The sequence below is a fragment of the Bos javanicus genome, chromosome 26, assembly GCF_032452875.1.
Source record: "Bos javanicus breed banteng chromosome 26, ARS-OSU_banteng_1.0, whole genome shotgun sequence".
Lineage (NCBI taxonomy): Eukaryota > Metazoa > Chordata > Mammalia > Artiodactyla > Bovidae > Bos > Bos javanicus.
In genome coordinates this window covers 41,476,620-41,496,569 of record NC_083893.1, presented here as the reverse complement: position 1 = coordinate 41,496,569, position 19,950 = coordinate 41,476,620, and the positions used below count along the sequence as shown (strand labels likewise).

General features: G+C 51.2%; 1 protein-coding gene across 25 annotated transcripts in view; it reads right to left on the bottom strand.

The window, feature by feature from the left end:
- TACC2 (transforming acidic coiled-coil containing protein 2) overlaps positions 1 to 19,950 on the bottom strand; it is a 234,437-nt gene that overhangs the window by 28,847 nt on the left and 185,640 nt on the right. For 9 of the 25 annotated variants that reach the window (XM_061403718.1, XM_061403701.1, XM_061403709.1 and 6 more), the window contains 5 exons: positions 18,970 to 19,106; positions 8,827 to 10,138; positions 6,963 to 6,998; positions 4,774 to 4,834; positions 3,364 to 3,658 (listed from right to left, as the gene is read on the bottom strand). In XM_061403718.1, coding sequence (XP_061259702.1) covers positions 3,364 to 3,658; positions 4,774 to 4,834; positions 6,963 to 6,998; positions 8,827 to 10,138; positions 18,970 to 19,106 — 1,841 coding nt within the window. The remainder of the gene's footprint in view (positions 1 to 3,363; positions 3,659 to 4,773; positions 4,835 to 6,962; positions 6,999 to 8,826; positions 10,139 to 18,969; positions 19,107 to 19,950) is intronic. The other 16 variants (XM_061403712.1, XM_061403714.1, XM_061403717.1 and 13 more) reach the window with 6 other exon arrangements.

Genomic DNA, 19,950 nt, shown 5'->3' with positions numbered 1-19,950 from the left:
CCCGTACGTGCTCTGCTGGCTGTATACTCTAAGCTCTTTGTTCCTGCTTCTATAAAAAGTCTTGACTGCAGAAATAAACTTCTCAGTCCTTGCAAGAGACTGTCCGAGCATCATTCTTTCAGGTTCATCGCTTCCAAGTCCCGGGGAGAAAGTCCCCAACAACGGTCACATAAAGACTGCGGTGGGGAAGAAGAGGCCCTTCAAGTCGGGCAAATCTGGTCCTACATGGATTAGCCCCTCAACACTGAGCAAATCTCTAACAGCTCAGATCCTCCGCTCTCAGGTTCTTTCTGGGGGACATATCTGTTCCCCGCCTCCACCTGGTGTGGCCAGACATGACCTCATGAACAGGAAGGACAATTCAAGAACAGGGCTCCAGCCATTTCTATGTCCGGTTGCTGGAGGGAACAGGTACACCCGAGAGATGGACACAGACCACACCTCCTGAAACTGAAACTTCTGGATTCACACATCCAGTGGATTTCCCATTACCCACCAGCGACAAATACGGGCAGGGCTTCCCAAATCTTCAGTCATTTTCTAAGAAGGCAGGTTTACTAGAGTTTTGTTCCAAACTGATGGATTTCCCTATTTTAAAAATTTTTTAGCAGAAAACAATTCTCGAATATGTCAATGAGCTAGTGAGTGGTCTTCATTCCAAGTTGAAGATGAAGAAATGGATGTCACCACTGAATGAGGCACCTATTAGCTTAAAAGGTATTATTAGGATCTTTCTATTTTCTTGCGTGCTTAGTCACTCAGTCATGTCTGAGTCTTTGCAACCCTCTGGACTGTAGCCTGCCAGGCTCCTCTGTCCATAGGTTGCCATTTCCTTCTCCAATGGATCTTCCTGACCCAGGGATTTTCTGTTTTCTATGAAAATAATGCATGCATTTATCTGATTCCTGGTAATACAACCACATACATATACCACAAAACACATATACTTTTTGATTCCTGCCTTCAATGTCAAGTTCAGGTTGGCTTCTGTACGTTTCTATGACATTTAACAGATCCTTTCCAAACCTCAAGGGATGTGAACCAGCAGGAGCTATCAGAATGGCCAGGTCCCTCCTGGTCCTCACCTACCCCTGCTGCTTCTGGGATGTCCACACACCTCCGCACATCTCCCTCACACAGGAGGTGAGTGATGCAAAACTCAGACTATGTGGACACTACCCTGTATACCTGCCTAGCCTTCTGTTTTCTTTCCCGACAAAGCTGTCTTTAGCTCCCACTGTGTTCATGGCGCTCTGAGAAAAGCTGCCTCAGATAGGGTTCTTGTTGTCAAGAAACACACAATCTAGTGGAGAGGCAAGAGATGCACTCGAATCATTGTTACTGCATCAAGCAACCTCGAAGTAGGTTCAGACCAGGCACTGAGGACAGGCAGCGAGGGGCCATGACCAGGGAAAGGCTGGGAGTGGGCAGGACAAGCCCGAGAGACAGGGAAGTGCGGGGCATCCTGCAGCAGCCACTGCAGAGGGGCTGGAGGGGGGTCCCATCCGGTGGGGTTCCTGGCCCAGGGGTGTGTGCAGAGAGGAAGAGGAGGACTGAAGTAGAGCTGAGGCCAGACCCCAGGCCCCCAGGGTCACGGTGGAGTAAGATGGCCACTGTTAAGTCTCCCAAGCCCCCGGCCGCAGGGCTAACCCGACAGCCAACCCAAGCCTCCATTATTCAGAAAATACAATGCCCTGAAGTCCAAGTCTTTCATCATCAAAATACAGAAAGGCGTGTCATAAGATAAGCATCCACAGTCTCCCCCAGACTTGAAATGGCTCTCACTGTACCACTACTCAGAAACCTCTGGGCACAAAGCATGCCACCCAGGCCCTGGATCAGGAAGAGCCTCCAGGGGAAGCTTTCCAAGTTACACGGGCAGCTGTGGAGACAAGAACACAGAGCACGGACTTGAGGACACAGCTGGGGAAGGAGAGGGCTGGATGAATTGAGAGAGCGGCATGGACATGTGTAAATTAGCACGGATAAAACAGCCAGTGGGGATCTGCTGTATGACGCAGGGAGCTCAAATCAGACGCTCTGTGACAACCTAGAGGGGTGGGAGTCCCCTGGTGGCTCAGACGGTAAAGAATCTGCCTGCAATGTGGGAGACCTAGGTTCGATCCCTGGGTCAGGAAAATCCCCTAGAGGAAGGCATGGGAACCCACTCCAGTATTCTTGCCTGGAGAATTCCATGGACAGAGAAGCCTGGCAGGTTACACTCCATGGGGTTGAAAAGAGTCGGACGTGACTGACTGACTACATTTTCACTTTTCACTTTCAGAGGGGAGGTGGGAGGGAGGTTCAAGAGGAAGGGGACATACGTACACCTATGGCAGATTTATGCTGATGTATGGCAGCTGCTGCTGCTGCTAAGTCGCTTCAGTCGTGTACTACTCTGTGCAGCCCCATAGATGGCAGCCACCAGGCTCCTCTGTCCCTGGGATTCTCAAGGCAAGAACACTGGAGTGGGTTGCCATTTCCTTCTCCAATATGTATGGCAGAGATCAACACAATATTGTAAAGCAATTTTCCTCCAATTAAAAATAAATAAATTTTTAAAATGTCCTTGGTTACACCCTTGCTCCACCCAGGTCGGAGGCAGGAGGTGGCCTCATAGAGTTCACGGTTCCTTATTAGCAGCAAAGAAGTGGATAAGGTTTCCCTGTATGATTATCCTCATACTGAATGCTACTCAGTTTTTAAGACTTGCTAGAAATTAAGATCTTAGAGAGGGAAACTTAGACCCATCAATGACAGCCCAGAGTACTGGAATGATGGCCCACGACTAGGCTCACAAGCCCCACATGAGGTGGGTGGAGGACAGGCCCTGTGAGGACTAGGAATGCAGGGTCCCATCATATCCCTCCCTGGAAGGTTCTAGTTGCCAACTTAAGATATACGGATTTTTCAAGCCAAAGAACCTGGCAGACAGCTGCAAGTCGATACATGTTAAGGGGGAAGAAGATAAGAATGACGTAAGTGACACGCCTAGGGCCTGTGAGAGGGACTCAGGGTTCTCGCTGGCAAGTCGAGGGAAAGCCTCTGGTTTAGGGCTTGAGCATAAGGTGCTGGTTACATGGTGGAAGGTCCCAAGAGGCCGATGAACTGTAGGGACCCCGAGAGGCCCCCAGGCTAGTTTACCCAGCCGAGCATTCGACACAAAATCCTCAAGGAACACAAGCCATACAGCTGAGAAGGTACAAAGCTTGGGGGAGCTCAGGGCCAGGTGTTAGTGGGTGCTCTGCTAGCTCTCAGCAGGTGCCTGCGGGTCACGGCACAGCAGGGTTCAAGCCTCAGGCTGTGTTAACAGGCAGCCTAGCTCAGGGAGCCCGGGGAGGCGGCGATCCACAGCACAGTTACCTGGCTTAGCAGTTTCTTTCCTGGCCTTTTGCTCCCTAGGGGCAGTGGTCTCCAAGGCAGGGTGGGAGTCCAGCTGGCCACCAAGCTGCTTACCCTCCGTGGGTGAATTGAATTTGGTCTCGTTCACGAAGGTGGACAGGTCCGAGGGCTGGGGGTAGTCCTGTTTGTCAGCCTCCAGGTCCACCGTCATGCACGTCCACTTCTGATTGGTGACCGCCAGCTTCTCCTCGTCAGTTGCATGGACCACCGCCGAGATCACGGGCGGTGTTTCCGGCGTGGCCGCGGGCGTGGGGTCCTACCAGGAGAAGGGAAGCCATCTCTCGTCTCGTCCCGTATCTGCGCCCACCCACGGGGTCTGGGTACCTCCACCCAGGATGGGACCCTGTCACATTCCTCTGCTCAAAACAGTTCTAAGGAAACAAATTCTTTCCTCTATGAATTTCCTTTTCTGATGGCTTGTTTCAGGGGGTGATGACCATGGGTTTAAAAAGGAATTAGGATTTTGTGTTTTGATTATTTGAGACATTCCTGCTCATTCACTTTGAGAAAAATAAAGAAAATTTTTACATCTGGCACTTTTATTAGGACAACTATAGTGTTATGCCCACAAAGGGCTGGACATCAATACCACCGACATTGCCCAACAATCGTCACGCCTGATGCCAGAGGTAGAGAAAGTGAGTTTCAGCCCCATCTCCACAGAGGTGTGCAGCTGAGCAGGGCAGGGTGGGAGCCCAAAATGTTACAACAGATGTGGCACTGGACCCAAGACCCCTCTGGTGGGGCTGGGCGCCTCTCTGCAGCCCCACCCTGGCCAGGGTTGGCCTGGCTGGGGTCTCACTGGCTTGGATGAGGGCGGCAGAGGAGATCTGCTTATGACCTTGAATGGCCTGACACACATTCCTGGTCTGTAAAGAAGGTGAGAGGAACTGGTAAGAGGGAGACAGAGAGCTGTATGAAGAAAGAGCCCAGCCCCCATTTCTTTAGGGGATGGAGTCCCTTTTCCGCCCCAGTCCTTACACAATCCAGGGCTCCTCGCGCACGTTCAGTTCTTTCTCACTGTATATGCGTTTATCTCCACAGACTTCCTCAACTTGATATTTAAGGATGTTCTCAGCAGATTAACTGGACAGAACGGACCAGCACGATTCCCAGAGAACTAACATTTTTCCTGGGCATCTGCCAATTCTGGGGACATTCTCTGACATTTCCCCAAGGGAAGTGATCAAAACCAAGTCTTGCAAACACTGAGGGACCCTCCATGCAGAAGACAAGGAAGAGGATGTTGGAAACATAGCCATGATGGGCAACTGACTAGTAGGGGACAATCACCCATCAGTCTTGACTCACCGCCACCCCCCCCACCGCCAGGCGAGCGATAAAATGATAAATATCAAGGGAACAGTATACCTGAGAAGGTGGATCAGAGAGAGGAGACCGTTTTGGCGACTTTTTCACCCTAAATGTGTCACTGGAAACAAAATGAGAAATGTAAACACAACAGACAGAGGCACAGAGCATTCCAGAGCCGACCGAGGCCCGCAGCTGAGTGCCGAGTGTCTGGCCCAGACCACCCTCCCGTCCACACCACTCCCACCCCGACTGAAAGACGTCCACACCGACAATCCATTCTGATTTTTTAACAGACACTGTTGCCCTCGAGGGAAAGATTCATCAAGCCAGAAGTCTTTTGAAGAGATGCCATTGTGGAGAGCTGACCCAGAAAGTGAAGCTAACTTTGCCCAGATGTTCTTACTTTAAAAAAGCAGAATCTGGTAGGCGGATTAACACATCTGCATTCATCCAGGAGGGTCTGAACCAGCTAAGGTGGGGGAGGGGATGTGAGTTCACGACACCAGTGAACAGGAACCAACTGACAGACGGCCAAGCCGACACAGCACTCAAACAGCTGAAGGAGCCGTGCAGAAGGGAAGGTCTGGGTCTCGGAGGGAACTGGAAGATTCCCTCCTATATGCAGGAACTCTGAGCTTAATGGGTTCCGGCACCTCTGACCTTCTGGGTGGGATTCTGACTAAAGGCAGGGCCAGGGGTGACATCATTTTTTTTCCCCCATTTATGGTAGAATACACATAAAATTTACCATCTCAAACACTCTTAAGTGTACAGTCCAGTGAAGTACATACACACTGCTGTGCAACCCAACTCCAGAACTCTTTTTTCAGAGACGAGATCATTAAAAAAAAATGCCTTTCCTAATCACAATTAACGACTCTGGTCGCTTTTTTCTCCTTCATATAAATAACTGGGGATGAGGGTCGGGGAGAGGAGGACCTAGGCAAAGGAGACATCAGCTCAGATTCCTGAAAGAGTCAGAAGGAAAGGTTTTTTTTTTAGCATAGATGGTTCCGTTATATCTCCTGGGTGATCGGGGGTTTGTTTCCACAATCAGAATGGAGACTTCTCCACCTGTAGACCAGACTCTGCCCCATGGTCTCAGGCCCCTCAGTGGTCTGGTCTGGCCCCCCGAAAGGCAAGGGCCTGGGGGGATCCCCTCATCTTACACTCCCACTCCCCATCTCCTGCTCTAGTCAGTAACTACACGGACAGAGCAATTGGGCACCGAGTTCCTCCTAGTGTTCTCTCAGATAAAACACTCCAACAATGGCATTCAGTTATGAAAGAAATACTATAAATGGTTATTTACAGCATTTGTGGGATTTGTCATGTGAACAGCGCAATTACAGCTTGAAGCATATATTTATTCAAGCATATAAATATGCAACTGTGTATTTTACAGTTGCTAAGTGGCTCTAAAATACTGGAGAAATCCCTGGGGCAGAAGAGACCCTGAGAGACTCCACTCTATTCCAGGGCTGCTGGGAGCCTGGGACCAGGCCAGCTTCTCTTGGAAAGACGTTGAGGCAAAGAAGATGCCTGTCCACGGGCCCTTGGGAGCGGCCTGCACGATCTCTCATGGCCCGGAATGCACAGCACTACAGGCAGACGTGGTCCGACCTGTTGCTGTTTCCCTCAACAAGGCAACCCCCCCCCCATGGCATGCGGATACCCTGCCCGGAAGCCGCCTGGCGATGGCTCTCACAGCCGTGAGCTCCACTCGGAGCTGACCCTGCATTTCAGGGGGCTCCCATCGGTCTCAATTTGACAGAGCCCAAATGTTTCTGCTTCACATGTAGCCAGAACAAGCAACAGCAGTTCCTGCCTGTGGTCGGACTGGATGGTTATTTTAAGGTGAAGCCACAATACTTTGAAAGCAATCGCCTACATGTCCCATTTAAAATGGAAGAATGGAATGAGAGTTAAAAAAAAAAATGTATGGGTTTCAGATGAAGACATCCAATATGCAAGGGGAGAAAAAAAAAAGGTTCCATTCCTGACAAGCAGGCAGATGTTGGATAATCACGTTTTCACAGCCAAGCAGTTTCACTTATGCTAATCACTATGAAACAGACAAATAACCTCTGCTACTGGGAAGCCCCATGCCCCGTCATTCCCAGGCCCGCCACAGAAAGATGTAAGCAGCAGCCACGGAAAGGAAATAAAAAAGAGCTTGGAAGCAAAAGCAAAGGCAGGAAAAAGCACATTTGGCATAAGAGGCAGATTCCGTTAAATTTACTTACAACAGAGAACATACAGACATCACATCTTCAACCATCCTAAGACAAGAAGACAAAGAAAAAGAGAGACAGACAGAGGAACTGACAAAAAAGATAAATCTGCAGGTGACTGGCTATGAAGGGGCCATCCGGTGTTGGGCTTGGGCGTGGGGTGACATCCCAGGTTTTTGGAGAGGAGCTACTAGAGAACACCTTCCTCTCTTGGTTCCAATTATCCCATAAAGTGTTGGTGGCTCAAAGAGCCTTGCCACCCCAAGTGAAGGAATCCTAGCCATCTGCACCAGAGGTGAGACCTGGGGACAGGTAGGTGTCCCTGACCTCAGTCAGCTCTGGTGACAGAACAGAACAGAACCAAGCTGTCTTGTGGGGAAGGAGAAGGTGATGGCTTCAAGTTGACTCTCATCCCCCAAAATGAGAGAAATGGCTTTGTGGTGTGGGCATTTCCATTTTCTCCTGTTCGAGGCTTAAAATAAAGCTTCCAACACAGATTCTAGGGAATCTTTAAGAAGGGCCTGGTTTAGCGGGGGATCTAAAAAAAAAAAAAAGTCCACATTTTTGGCCAGGACCGTCTCCCATCCACCACCACCCAAGGTCAAAGACTGCTTAGAGACCCTCTTCTCAGGAAGCCTCGGGTTCTTCTCAAATGTTAAATGTTGGGGGCGGGGATGGGGAGTGCAGAAGGAGAGGTAAGCATGTTACCCCATCTTGATCTGTGCCAGGCAGACTCAGAGGGGCCAGCAGTCCTGGTTTGTTCTGCTGAGATGCCACCAGAAGCCCAGCCTTCTGGTCAAACTATTGATGATACTTCACTCGAGAGCAAGGAGAAAGGCTCCGAGCACCAAACCACACTACACTTGGACCAAAGCCCCAAGGATGGCCCTGCAGCCATCCTGGGCTGGACTCCAGAGGCATGGACACGTGTATCAAGTGCCATCTACTCAGCCACGGTCTGGACAGCAGACCCGATTACTCATGGCCTCCTGGAGACTGTGGGCACCGCTTCTCCCTTCCAGGTTCCACTGATCTTTTCTGGATCCACAGGGCCTGTGGACTCTCATCTACGAAGATGACTAGATAAAGGGGCAGAAACAACGTGGGTGCTTCCTACAGGGTAGCCGGGGTACAGGAAGCGGCCCAGACCAGGCCTCTCTCTCATGGGCTTCTTGAGTCTATTGTGTTTGCCTCTTGGGCTTGTTGTTGTTCAGTCACTAAGTCATGTCCAGCTCTTTTCGACCCCATGAACTGCAGCACGCCAGGTTTCCCTGTCCTTCAGTATCTCCCTGAGACTGCTCAAACTCGTGTCCATTGAGTCCGTGATGCCATTCAACCATCTCATCCTGTCAGCCCCTCTCCTCCTACCTGCAATTTTTCCCAGCATCAGGGTCTTTCCAATGGCCTAATGTCTCATTAAAGGGCAGAAACAAATACTACAAAATTTTAATAATATTTTGAAGGGTGGACCCCTTAGTTTCCAGGCCACTCCAAAAAGCAATTCACGTGTTAAACAGAAAATGCTAAATCACCAATAGGGAGGCTGACCAGGCCACCACTGGGCTGCTCCCTCTCCACTGATTTCCCCACTCTCTCGTGAAGTTCAAGGTCAGGTCTTCAGCTATAAGTAAAGCTTTAGACCCCTAACTGATCGAGGCAAGCGGTCAAGGACTCTAGACCCAAAGGGATGTGAGGATGGGACATGCCACGACTATGGGTGCAGAGAGGAACGAAAACGGGTACCCTGCTGCAAGCGTGGTGGCGCTGTGGCAAATGGTGGGGGGGCAAAGCAGCCCAGGTTTCCAGGCAAGTGAGCAGCTATACAGCCAGTGCCCAGCCCCGCCTCTGACCTAACCACCTGCTCCCCTGAACTTACGTCTTGAGGGGCGTCTTCTTCTTCTTGGCGGGCTTGTTCAGCCCATCCCCGTCCACTCCATTGGCTTCGATGGCACTGGCTGGGATCTCAAAGGAGGCTGGGGATTTAGAAGGTGAGCTGGGGGCCTTAGAGCACGTCTTAAAGGGATCAGTGGACTCATCACAGGCGTCCGGGTCAAAGTTGTAGGACTGTTGGGGCAGTTTGGGAGACTCCTGCATTTTTGAGGTGGAAGAAAAAGGGTTAAAATTCGGGTCATCCCACTTGTCAATATCAAAGGTGTAGGTACCTTTAGCGATAGGGATGTCATTGGGTTCAGCAGGGGACCTGGTAGGCGAGGCAGGGGTGTTGTCGAGTTTTTCCGGTGTTTTTTTCATCTTTGGCCTCCTTAGGGGCATTTTGGCAACCGGCTTTTTGCCTATCTTTTTGGTGGGAGGCGGGGTTTCCTGCTGGGTGTCCCAACTACCCCTGTCCTCAGAATAGTCAAACTCCAGCCTCACTGAGAGGCCTTTGGCTGGGGAGTCCTCTTGCCCCCCACTATCTGATGGGGTCACCTCCACTGCCTCCGGGGCCGTGGCCGGAGGCAGGGTTCTCCTTCCAATGGGAGGTGAGTTCTGCACTCTGCCACCCCCCGAAGCTGGGGGGACGGCCCCTTCTGCACCCTCGGAGTCCAGAGGGCAGGCCGCCTTGGGGGCAGCAGCAGGTTCTAGGGGTGCCTCCTCCAATAGGGCTGAGCTAGAAGCTTCTGCCCTGGCCAGTTCTGTGTTCGTTTTGGCTGTCTGACTCTCTCTGCTGGGGCCAGAGCTCTCTTCAGTTGGCTCGTGCTGTGTCTCTTTCACTGGGGGGGTTTCGGGGGGTTTCTTAGTGATCTGTTTCTTTTTTAAGGAAGGTGGCCTCGGTTTCTTAGTTCGCTTAAGGGTACTGGAAGCACTGCTCGAACCCGCGCTGTATGCATCCGCGACCGGGGCCGTGGCCTCGGGGTTGCCTGAGCAAGAAGCACCATCAAAGTCACTGGCTTGCAGGCTGAGCGAGCGGGACAACGTCGACTTAGAGGTGGGGACGGAGTCCGTGGACTTCCTCCGTGAGTTCACCTTGCAGTCCTGATTCTTAGGGTCTGAGGGGCGAGGCTCCAAGGTCTGAAGGTTATCCACCAGCTCGATGTTGTCAAAGTCCAAGTTGTAAGTCCCGCTGCTGGCTATCGGCTTGTCTTCATCGAAGACGGCGGAGAAGGAGTGTGACGGGGGATGGAAAGGACTGCCTTCCACGGAGCTGCTGCGGGGGCCATCGGGGATGGAGACCGGCTCAGAGCCGCATCCTGAAGGAACGGAGACAAAGCCATCACTGAAGGACACAGGACACTTAAGAGAGTCCCTCATCTCGTGCCAGACCATCATCACCCTCTAACACCAGAGCCCCAGGCCAGCCTGCCCACCCCACAACAAGCACGCTGCTTGGGTACAAATCCTGCTCTCACCAGGCAGCTCCAGGCCCTGGACAAGCAGACCCTCAGCTTTCTCATCCATAACATGGGAGCAATAAGAGCTGTTTAAAGGGTACCTTTAAATACTGTCATCTAAAACACATTTACCTGGACTTCCCCAGGGGTCCAGTGGCTAACACTCTGCATTCCCAGTGCAGGCGGCCCAGGGTTCGACCCCTGGCCGGGGAACTAGACTCCACATGCTGCAACTAAAGAGCCCTCCTGCTGCAACTTTAAAAAAAGCAGAAGAAAAAAAAAAAAAACCCATATGCCAAAACTAAAAATGCAATGAACATCGATGATCCTGTGTGCCACAACTAAGGCCTGAAACAGCCAAAAAATAAATATTAAAAAAATTTAAAACACGTTTACCAAGCGCCAGGTCAAAGCAAGGCACCACTCTGGGCGTTGGGGCCTCCATAACGAACAAAACCCTTGCCCTCCTGCAAGTTAGGTTCTTTAGGGAGAAGACAGTCAAGAAGCAATTAACAAGTAACATGTATGGGCTGTCAGATGGTGGTAAGTGCTAAGGAAAAAAAGAAAGTCAGGGTAGGAGTGTTGCAATTTTAAAATAAGGTAGTTGGGCAAAGCCCTTCAAGGAGAAAACATTTAAGCCAAGATAAGAAACAAGGTAAAAGTGTGAACCATGGGGATATCTGGGGGGTAAGCATCCAAGGCCAAGTAAACAGCAAATGCAAAGGCCCTGGGGTCAGTCCGCACACAGGGTGTTGCAGAAATCCCAAAGGCCAGTGTGGCTAAAGTAAAGGAGAGGAGCAGGAAAGGAAGGCAGAGAAATAACGCAGATAAAATATAGTGAGCCTTCAGTAAATATTAGCTACTATCACCACCCAGCCTGCTCTAGAGCATGCAGAGCCTTTAAGTGCAGGCCCCAGGCAACTGCAGCAGAACGAAGCTTATGCATCTGCCACCTGTCCTGACTCTAGGCACCCCCTGAAATCTCTCCCTCCAACCCTACCTGCCACGCCTCTCTTCTCAACCTCCCTCTCATCCATTCTCTCTCCATTTTTTGCAGCTTCCTCCCAACTTCCCCTCCTGCTCAGCCACTGCCAGCCAAGGATGCTGCTTCTTATTTTAAAACATGCTGTGGATCCTCTGGGCTGCCCAGGTGGCGCTAGGGGTAAAGAACCCACCTGCCAAGGCAGGAAACAGAAGAGATGCGGGTTCGATCCCTGGGTTGGGAACATCCCCTGGAGGAGGGCACAGCAACCCACTCCAGTATTCTTGCCTGGTGAACCCCATGGACAAAGGCGCCTGGCGGGCTACAGTCCATGGGGTCGCAAAGAATAGGACACAACAGAGCACACAGGCACATGGACACTCCAGATGCTGGTCAAGAGATGCTCCATCATCTTATGGCCCGGCTGCTCCACGGGGATGCAACCAGCCTGGCCTTGTCTCAGCTGCCCTGGGTTCTGCCTGCACCAGGCGGTGCCCTGCACGCACTCCTGGCTTCACAGAGACCCTGGGCAGTCTAGATACCAGAAAACGATTGGCCAGAAAACCAAAGATGTGTAAATAGACAAAAGGGAGGAAACGTTGCAAAGTGGTCCACAGAAGAAGGAATTAAAGAGCTGGCACAGGGACTTCCCTGGTCCAGTGGTTTGGCCTCCACACTTCCACTGCGAGGGGTGGGGCATGGGTTTGATCCCTGGTCAGGGAACTGTTAATAAGATCCTGCATGCTGCACAGTGAAGCCAAAAAAGGGGAAAAAAAGAGAGAGCTAGCATATATATGACTTGGACCAGCATTCCCAAAGTGTGGTTCACTGACAGGAGTTATATCCTCCAGTACCCACCCCATCGCCTGCTGGAACAGTTGCCAGATGAAATATAGGATGTTCAGTTAAATACGGATTTCAGATAAACAAACACGTTTTTTATATAAATATGTCCCTGCTGCTGCTGCTGCTAAGTCGCTTCAGTCGTGTCCGACTCTGCGAAACCCCATAGACGGCAGCCCACCAGGCCCTGCCATCTCGGATTCTCCAGGCAAGAACACTGGAGTGGGTTGCCATTACCTCCTCCAATGCATGAAAGTGAAAAGTGAAAGTGAGTCGCTCAGTCGTGTCCAACTCTTAGCGACCCCATGGACTGCAGCCTACCAGGCTCCTCTGTCCATGGGATTTTCCAGGCAAGAGTACTGGAGTGGGTTGCCATTGTCTTCTCTGAAATATGTCCCAATCACTCATTATTTATCTAAGATTCTAATTTAACTGGATGCTCTGTATGTTTGTTTGCTAAATCTGGCAGCCTTAACACCTCATTCCAACAAACGAACAAGTTTGGGAGATGCTTGCTTCCCTGAGAGCTCAGTTGGTGAAGAATCTGCCAGCAATACCGAAGACCTGGGTTCGATCCCTGGATTGGGAAGAGCCCCTGGAGAAGGGAAAGGCTACCCACTCCAGTATTCTGGCCTAGAGGGATCACAAAGAGTCGTACATGACTGAGCGACTTTCACTTTCTTTTTCACTTAACACCCGAACTGGCTGCTCACGGTAGATTTTCTCAGGGCCACTCATGCTCATGGCTGCAACTCCGAAGGGGTGAGCACTTGGCAGAGAACCCGAGGAGATGAAGGGCTGCCTGGGACATGACAACATAAGGAAACTTCTAGCCTCTTGAGTTCAGGAGCTGGTCTGATTTATCTTTGTCTTCCCCAGACCTGTCCCACTTTCTCTTGCCAGCTGAATAAATGCCTCTGGCATTGAGATGACCTTCTGGAAGCAGGTCTGTTCGCCAATCATGGTTTCAAACCTTCCCTTCTCTTAGGCATCCAAAGCCACCCAGGCCCTACTTGGAGCAGATGTCCTAGAAGATGGAACCTCTCAACCTTTTCCACCAAAAGATTCGCCATGTCTCGAACACACTCCTGAGTCATGCTCGTCTCAAAAGATGTCCCCTCCCTCCTCCTTTCTAAAACCAATTGCCTCCAGAGACCTGCACCCTCCTTCCATCAGCAGTTGGCTCCTCTTCCTGCCCTGGACACACAGTGCAGAGGGCACAGAAGGACCAGGGAATGCAGAGGACCCAGCGTTTCAAGTGGGCCTTGCGGGAGGAGGAAGAAGCCTCAGTGCTTCCCATCATTTCCAAAGCAAGGCCCACAACTGCCAGCCTGTTTTCTCCCAGGCTACTAGGCACACCCCAGCAGCCTTTTGAGGCCCTTCAGGTCAGGAGTTCTCCCCAAACCACGAAACACGCAGCAGATACTCAGCTTAACCATCTGCTCACTCTTTTCCCCAGAAGAAAAGCTCTCTGACTGCTTAATGTGGCTTTCCTCTTTAGACGTGACATACCATAATTAAATCATCATGGACCAAGAAATCGAATCTTGGTGCAGGGTTTCTAAGCCTCTTTACTGCGCCCATGTCAGGATGGTAAGTATTTTGTCTCAGTGTGTGGTGGGTGGGGGAGAGTTGGGAGAGATACTGTTCATTGTAGGATATCTAGAAGAATCTTTGGCTTCTGCCCACAAGATGCCTTTACCCTCCCCAACCCTGAACTGTGACAACCAAAAATGTATCTGAAAGCCTTAGTTGATCAGTCGTGTCCAACTCTTTGCAACCCCATGGACTGTAGCCCGCCAGGCTCCTCTGTCCATGGGGATTCTCCAGGCAAGAATACTGGACTGAGTAACCTATCCCTTCTCCAGGGAATCTTTCCAACCCAGGTATCGAATCCAGGTCTCCTGCATTGCAGGTGGATTCTTTTTACCATCTGAACCACCAGCAAAGCCCAAAAATGTGTCTCAGTTCAGTTCAGCCGCTCAGTCATATCTGACTCTTTGTGACTGCAACATGCCAGGCTTCCCTGTCCGTCACCAACTCCTGGAGCTTGCTCAAACTCATGTCCATCGAGTCCCTGATGCCATCCAAAATGTGTCAAAAACGTGTCTCACTCAGTTCAGTTCAGTTCAGTCACTCAGTTGTGTCCGACTCTGCAACCCCATAGACTGAAGCACGCCAGGCTTCCCAGTCCATCACCAACTCCCGGAGCTTACTCAAACTCACGTCCATTGAGTTGGTGATGCCATCCAACCATCTCATCCTCTGTCGTCCCTGTCTAGAAATTGCCAAATGTTCCCCAGGGGTGGGGCACAATAATCCCTGGTTGAGAACCACCATCTTACTGTCTGGCAACCAGAGCAGGTGGGAGGGCCCTTTGGTTCTCTTCAGAAGAAGCCCTAGACCAGAGAAATGGGCCACTGCCACACGCAGGCCTTGATTTTCCAGAGCAGGTGTGGGCCAGTTAGATTCCCAGTCGCCCGCACTGGACTTCTAAATGCTCACACACCACATCAACACGAAGACAATGTATTCATTCATTCCTATATATTGGGGCTTCCCTAGTGGCTCAGTGGTAAAGAACTGCCCTGCCAATTCAGGAGATGCAGGTTTGATCCCTGGAGAAGAAAATGGCAACCCACTCCAGTATTCTTGCCTGGGAAATCCTATGGACAGAGGAGCCTGGCAGGCTATAGCCTATGGGGTCGGACTGAGCACACACACACGCATTCCTATACATCAAATAATCTGGGTGCTTCCCAGTCAACCACTGGGAGGCACACTGTGGACACAGAGGCGAGGAACGTCAGGACCCCAGAGGGATCCACCCCACCAGGGCAGACCTGGACAACGCTTGCCCTGGCTCCAGATCCTGGCTCACTCTGAGGACAAAGTCAGCATCCTTGTTTCACAACACTCAAAGGCTCACTAGGTGGTTCCCAGCTGCAGCAGTCCAGCTAGGGCCACTGGAACAAATCCACAGGCTGAATGAAGAGCTCTGGAGGCCGGAAGTCCAAGGTCAGGATGTCCCCAGTCCTCCCTGACTTGCCGACGGGCATCTTCTGTATGTATCGCTCATGACTTTTGCTCAATATGAACTCACCTCCTGACGTCTCCTCTCCCCTGACTGTCTTCAAAGGCCACATCACTTAGCCGCGCCGACCGCTTCTAACTGGAGCACTTCTGCCAGCTGTGCTGCGCGTCTCTCCCCTCCCCCCATCCACTGTGAGCTCACCCTGGGCAGGGATCCACGGGCCCAGAGGCACAGAGGTGCTAACACAAGGCACCCTTGCCCTCAGACGCTTAGCTTCATCCAATATATCAAAAGGGAAATGGTCCCATACAGAGGGAGCCCAGCTCTACATCCTCCAAGTATATGAATAACCGATTGTAATCAGTAAGGGCTTCCCTGGTGGCTCAGGGGTAAAGATCTGCCTGCAACGCAGGAGCCCCAGAAGATGTGGGTTCGATCCCTGGATTGGGAAGATCCCCAGAAGGAAGAAATGGCAACCCACTCCAGTATTCTTGCCTGGAGAATCCCATGGACAGAGGAAACAGTGGGCTATGTTTTATAGGGTTTATTCCCACATCTCACTGGGTAGCAGGTGATGAGATGCCCCACACACAGATACTTGGAGTCGTGGGGATCCTTCCCTCATCCAAGCTGGGATGAAACATGCAAATAACTTAGCACAGGTCTGGTACATGGCAGACACTAAATGGAGCTATTGTTTAATTACGGGACATTTCATTACATCTTTCAGTGGCCAGTCCTAAGTTCTAATAATGCAGCCACCCTACAGCAACCAAGCGTCCTGATCACAGAAGCAAGAGAAGTGGGAGTGGAGAGGATCTCAGAGGACTCACGGGTCACTCTTTTCATTTTACAGATAAGAAAACTGGACTGTGGTAAGCCACATCCCAGCACAGCCCAGAAGAGCAGCAGACTCAAGGTGGCCACCAGCGTCTCAGCCACCCTCCTCTCCCATGGCGCACAATCATGCAAAGCCCAAAATAAAGTGATGGATTACTTTGCAAAATGTAAGTTTCCAGGAGGAAAAATTATGTCCTTATGCACAGCCAAAGGTCTCGTCTATTATTTCCCGAGGTTCTCTTGGTACCTTTAGCAACACTGCAGGCACTTCACAGAGGCAAACCAAACAACAGATGTTCCCCTCTTGCCCTTTCTCTCCTGGTTCCCAGAAGGATGCTTTCTTCTCCTCCACGGGCATGCACAGCCACCTCCCCACTCTGGGTAATGTCCCATGATGTCTACAGAAGGGACAAGCAGATCTTTCAAATGAATGTGGCACATCAGACGGACTTCTGTGCAGCCCAAGCCAGGGGGCTTTAGGCAGACACGATCCCGACCTTCAGCGTCCTCACTGTATAATCCACATGTAGCCTCACTGTAGTTTTCCAAGGAGGAGAAGCATAAAGTCAGACTCCAACCGGTGCAATCAAAAGTTCTGTGAGGCTGTGACTCATGGCCATGCATAGCTGCAACCCCTTCTGGTGGGGGGTCTCTCTTAATCCTCCATAATATTCACTCTTTCAGAAACTGCCATCTAAGCCAGGGGCGGGTACTGTGGTTGAGTGTGTGTGTGTATGTTAGAATGGAGATTGTTCATTGCTTTATTGAAAAAAGAAGTAGGCAGAAGGAACAAAGACAGGCTGAAGAAAAGAACGGGGGTGGCAAACCATCCCCAGAAACGATCAGGACGTGAAAAACTGGAAATCCCAGAGGACACACGCAGGCTGGCAGCAGTGACCACCTTTGGGACGCCATGTGATGCTCAAGGATGGACCACACTTTGTCTTAGGCCTTCGTTCTCCTTCTAACATCCTTTCTCAGGTATCCCACGCATGCAGAGTGTGAACTTATTACACCCATAAAAATGGGTCATTTATTCTTAATTGGATGTTTGATGTAAGGACTAAAATGTATTTGTCATTCAGCTGCTTTCCATTAAAACCTCAGGGTGAAATTTCTACGATATTGTAGGAAATGGAATTTTTATATACTTTACTATATGCAAGAGAGAACACAGGGTGCAAAAGACTCTTTGAGAACTATAAGCAGCCCTTCCTGCTTCTTCCCCACCTTAAAATCAAATAAATTTCAATCATCACCCTCTTAGAGCTTAGCACCTAGACTAATGATGCAGAATCAGGTACTACTAACTGATAGCTTTCAGAAAAGGGAGACTGTGAAAATTGCATTCATCGGATCCCAGCAAAGGTGTCTCTTCCTCTCCCCCCAGCACCAGGGAGCATGTGTGCTTAGGAACAAAGCCCCAGGAGTGTCTGCCTTTAATCAACGGCCAGGCTGAAGCCAGAGCGGGTGGAATGGATTCCACCCATTTCTTTCTAAGACCAACATCAAGGTCAAATGGCTTTTTATTTTGCCATTCACCTGGCTCCTGGCTAGGGCAGGAGTACGAATGGACGCTGGCCCCCTCCTCCATTCCCCGGCCTCCACCCCTCACCTGGGGCATCTTCTAAGCACAGATGTGTGGACACCCACTCGTACGTCCCAGCCCCAGCCTTGGTTCCTTCTCGGCTAAAGGGTGTAAACGTGGGCACAGTCAGCTTCGGGAAGACGGGACAGAAGAAGGAGCCTGGGTGGGCCCAGGAAGCGGCTGCTCCCAGGTATCCGGGACATGGTCCGGGGGAGCTCAGCTCTACAGACTTATCTTACTGCCAGGGCTGCGGCCGAGGAAGGCCAGAGTGGGGCCCTCTGAAGTTCAGGGTCCACAGGAGGCAATCCAGCTCTGGAGACGGCACCACCTGGCCCCCTGACTGGCCTGGGGGGGCCATTTCTGAGACCACGTGGTCTCTTGACCAGCCTGTGTGGACATTTCTGGGACCACCTGGCCCCCAACCAGCTCATGGGGTCATCTCCGGCAGTCTCCATCTCTTCCCAGGCCTCATGTTAAACTCTGATGCTCGAGGTGGTCCCACCCCTGCTGTCGTCACTGGAGGATGCACACAGATGGCAGCGGTCAGGTGGGCAGCTTGGAGGCTGGGGCCCGAGATCTGTCCTGTCCTCCCCCATCCCCCACCCCCGGTAATCGCTGCATCTGAAAGGTCTTTAAGTCACACTAGCGGAGAATGGGTGTGGGGACGTGACAGGAAATCTGGATAGTCTGAAGTTAATGAGGAATAAAGGAGTCACCCCTGCACAGATTCAACCGCCCATCACTTTCTCTTCTTGCCCATTTACCAATTATCATCCCCAAGCCCGTGTGGGCTTCTGTTGTTCAGTCACTCAGTCGTGTCCAACTCTTTGTGACCCCATGGACTGCAGCATGCCACGCTTCCCTGTCCCTCACCATCTCCCAGAGTTTGCTCTAACTCATGTCCACTGAGTCCGTGATGTCATCCAACCATCTCATCCTCTGTCTTCCCCTTCTCCTCTCGCCTGTGTCCTTTGATAAAAATGCAGGTCACATAGGTGACCAGAACCAGCGCTTTTACGGGAGCCAGGGGCCAGAAATTAGAATCCAAGATTGCACCAGAAAATTCCAAGACCCCACTGTCCCATACAAACCCAGCTCTGGGGGTTGGCTGAAAGGCACCCAGAGTTAAATGCACTATTTCTTCAGAGACCACCTCTAAACTTCTGCAAAGCAAACACAAAATAACCCATTGTACTCCTGCACCCTAAGTTTTCACCACATAAAACAAAGCCCAGTGCTGAGAGGCCCAGAGGCTGGGGAGGACATAAAGAGCTTCAGCGACAGTCCCCGGGGGTGGGTGCCCTCCTCCAGGCGGGTCCCCAGAGGAGCCGCTGTGAGTGTCCCCAGGGCTCAGCAGTAGGGCTGCTCCCACACCGCCCCAGGGGTGCCGGGCCCTTGGTTACCTGGTTCTTCCAGGGGAGCCTGCACGCTGACCTCAGGTTCTGCAATGACTTCGGGGGGTGGCGGGGGTGGTGCTGGTGGAGCTTTGACGGGGGTCGTGGACTCCGGAGTCTCAAATGCTTCTTCAGAGTCAGAACTCCTGATGGAGAGAGACAGGGAGAAGGACAGGTTAGACAGGGGCCGGGGCTGTATTTGCTCCAAGGGGCTGGTGCTGAGGAGCAGTGCACGGCCTAATGACCCCTCCCGGGACCACCGCAACCAGGCCCGCGGCCCAATTAAATGGTCCAGGACCAGCCTTGAAGCAGTGTGCTTCCCAGGAGTGAATCTCATTATCACCAGCTTTGGGGCAAAATGACAGAGTCTTTGAACTCAGCTCTACTCGAAATACACATTTCTGACCTCAGTGGCAAATACAACAGTAGAATCCTTTGATCAACTTTGGCAGGTGTTACTTGGCATCAATTCAGTCAAACCGATAGGGAAGCATTCCCAGGGACACTTGGCGATGCTGTGGTTCCAACACATTCAAAGGACCCTCACCCCATGAAGCGGAATCTCTTCCCATGAATTTGGCCTCTTCCTCTCACCCCACCACTCTCTCCCACTGCCATTCCTTCCCCAGCGCATCACATAACTTGTTATTATAGATGTATTCACTTTCTAATCATGTTAATTATATTTCTCCTCGACTGAGCTGAAAAGGCCAAGAGGGCAGCCTTTTCTGTTTTGTGTTTTTTTATCACTGCATCCCCGAGTCCAAACCAGGAGGCAGTGAATAAACATCTGTTAAGTCAATGAAGGAAGGCATGAAAGCTGGCAAGTCAGAGGAGGGTGTGTCAGACTAAAGCTCAAAGCACAGCCTGCTGATCCCAGCTGCATGAAAATCACCCTTGCTGGTCTGCAGTGATGTCTGCTCTCAAGGAAGATTCTTCACCCAGAGAAAGGAACCAAAACCCCACCCAGAGGAATGCCCGCCATGCCAC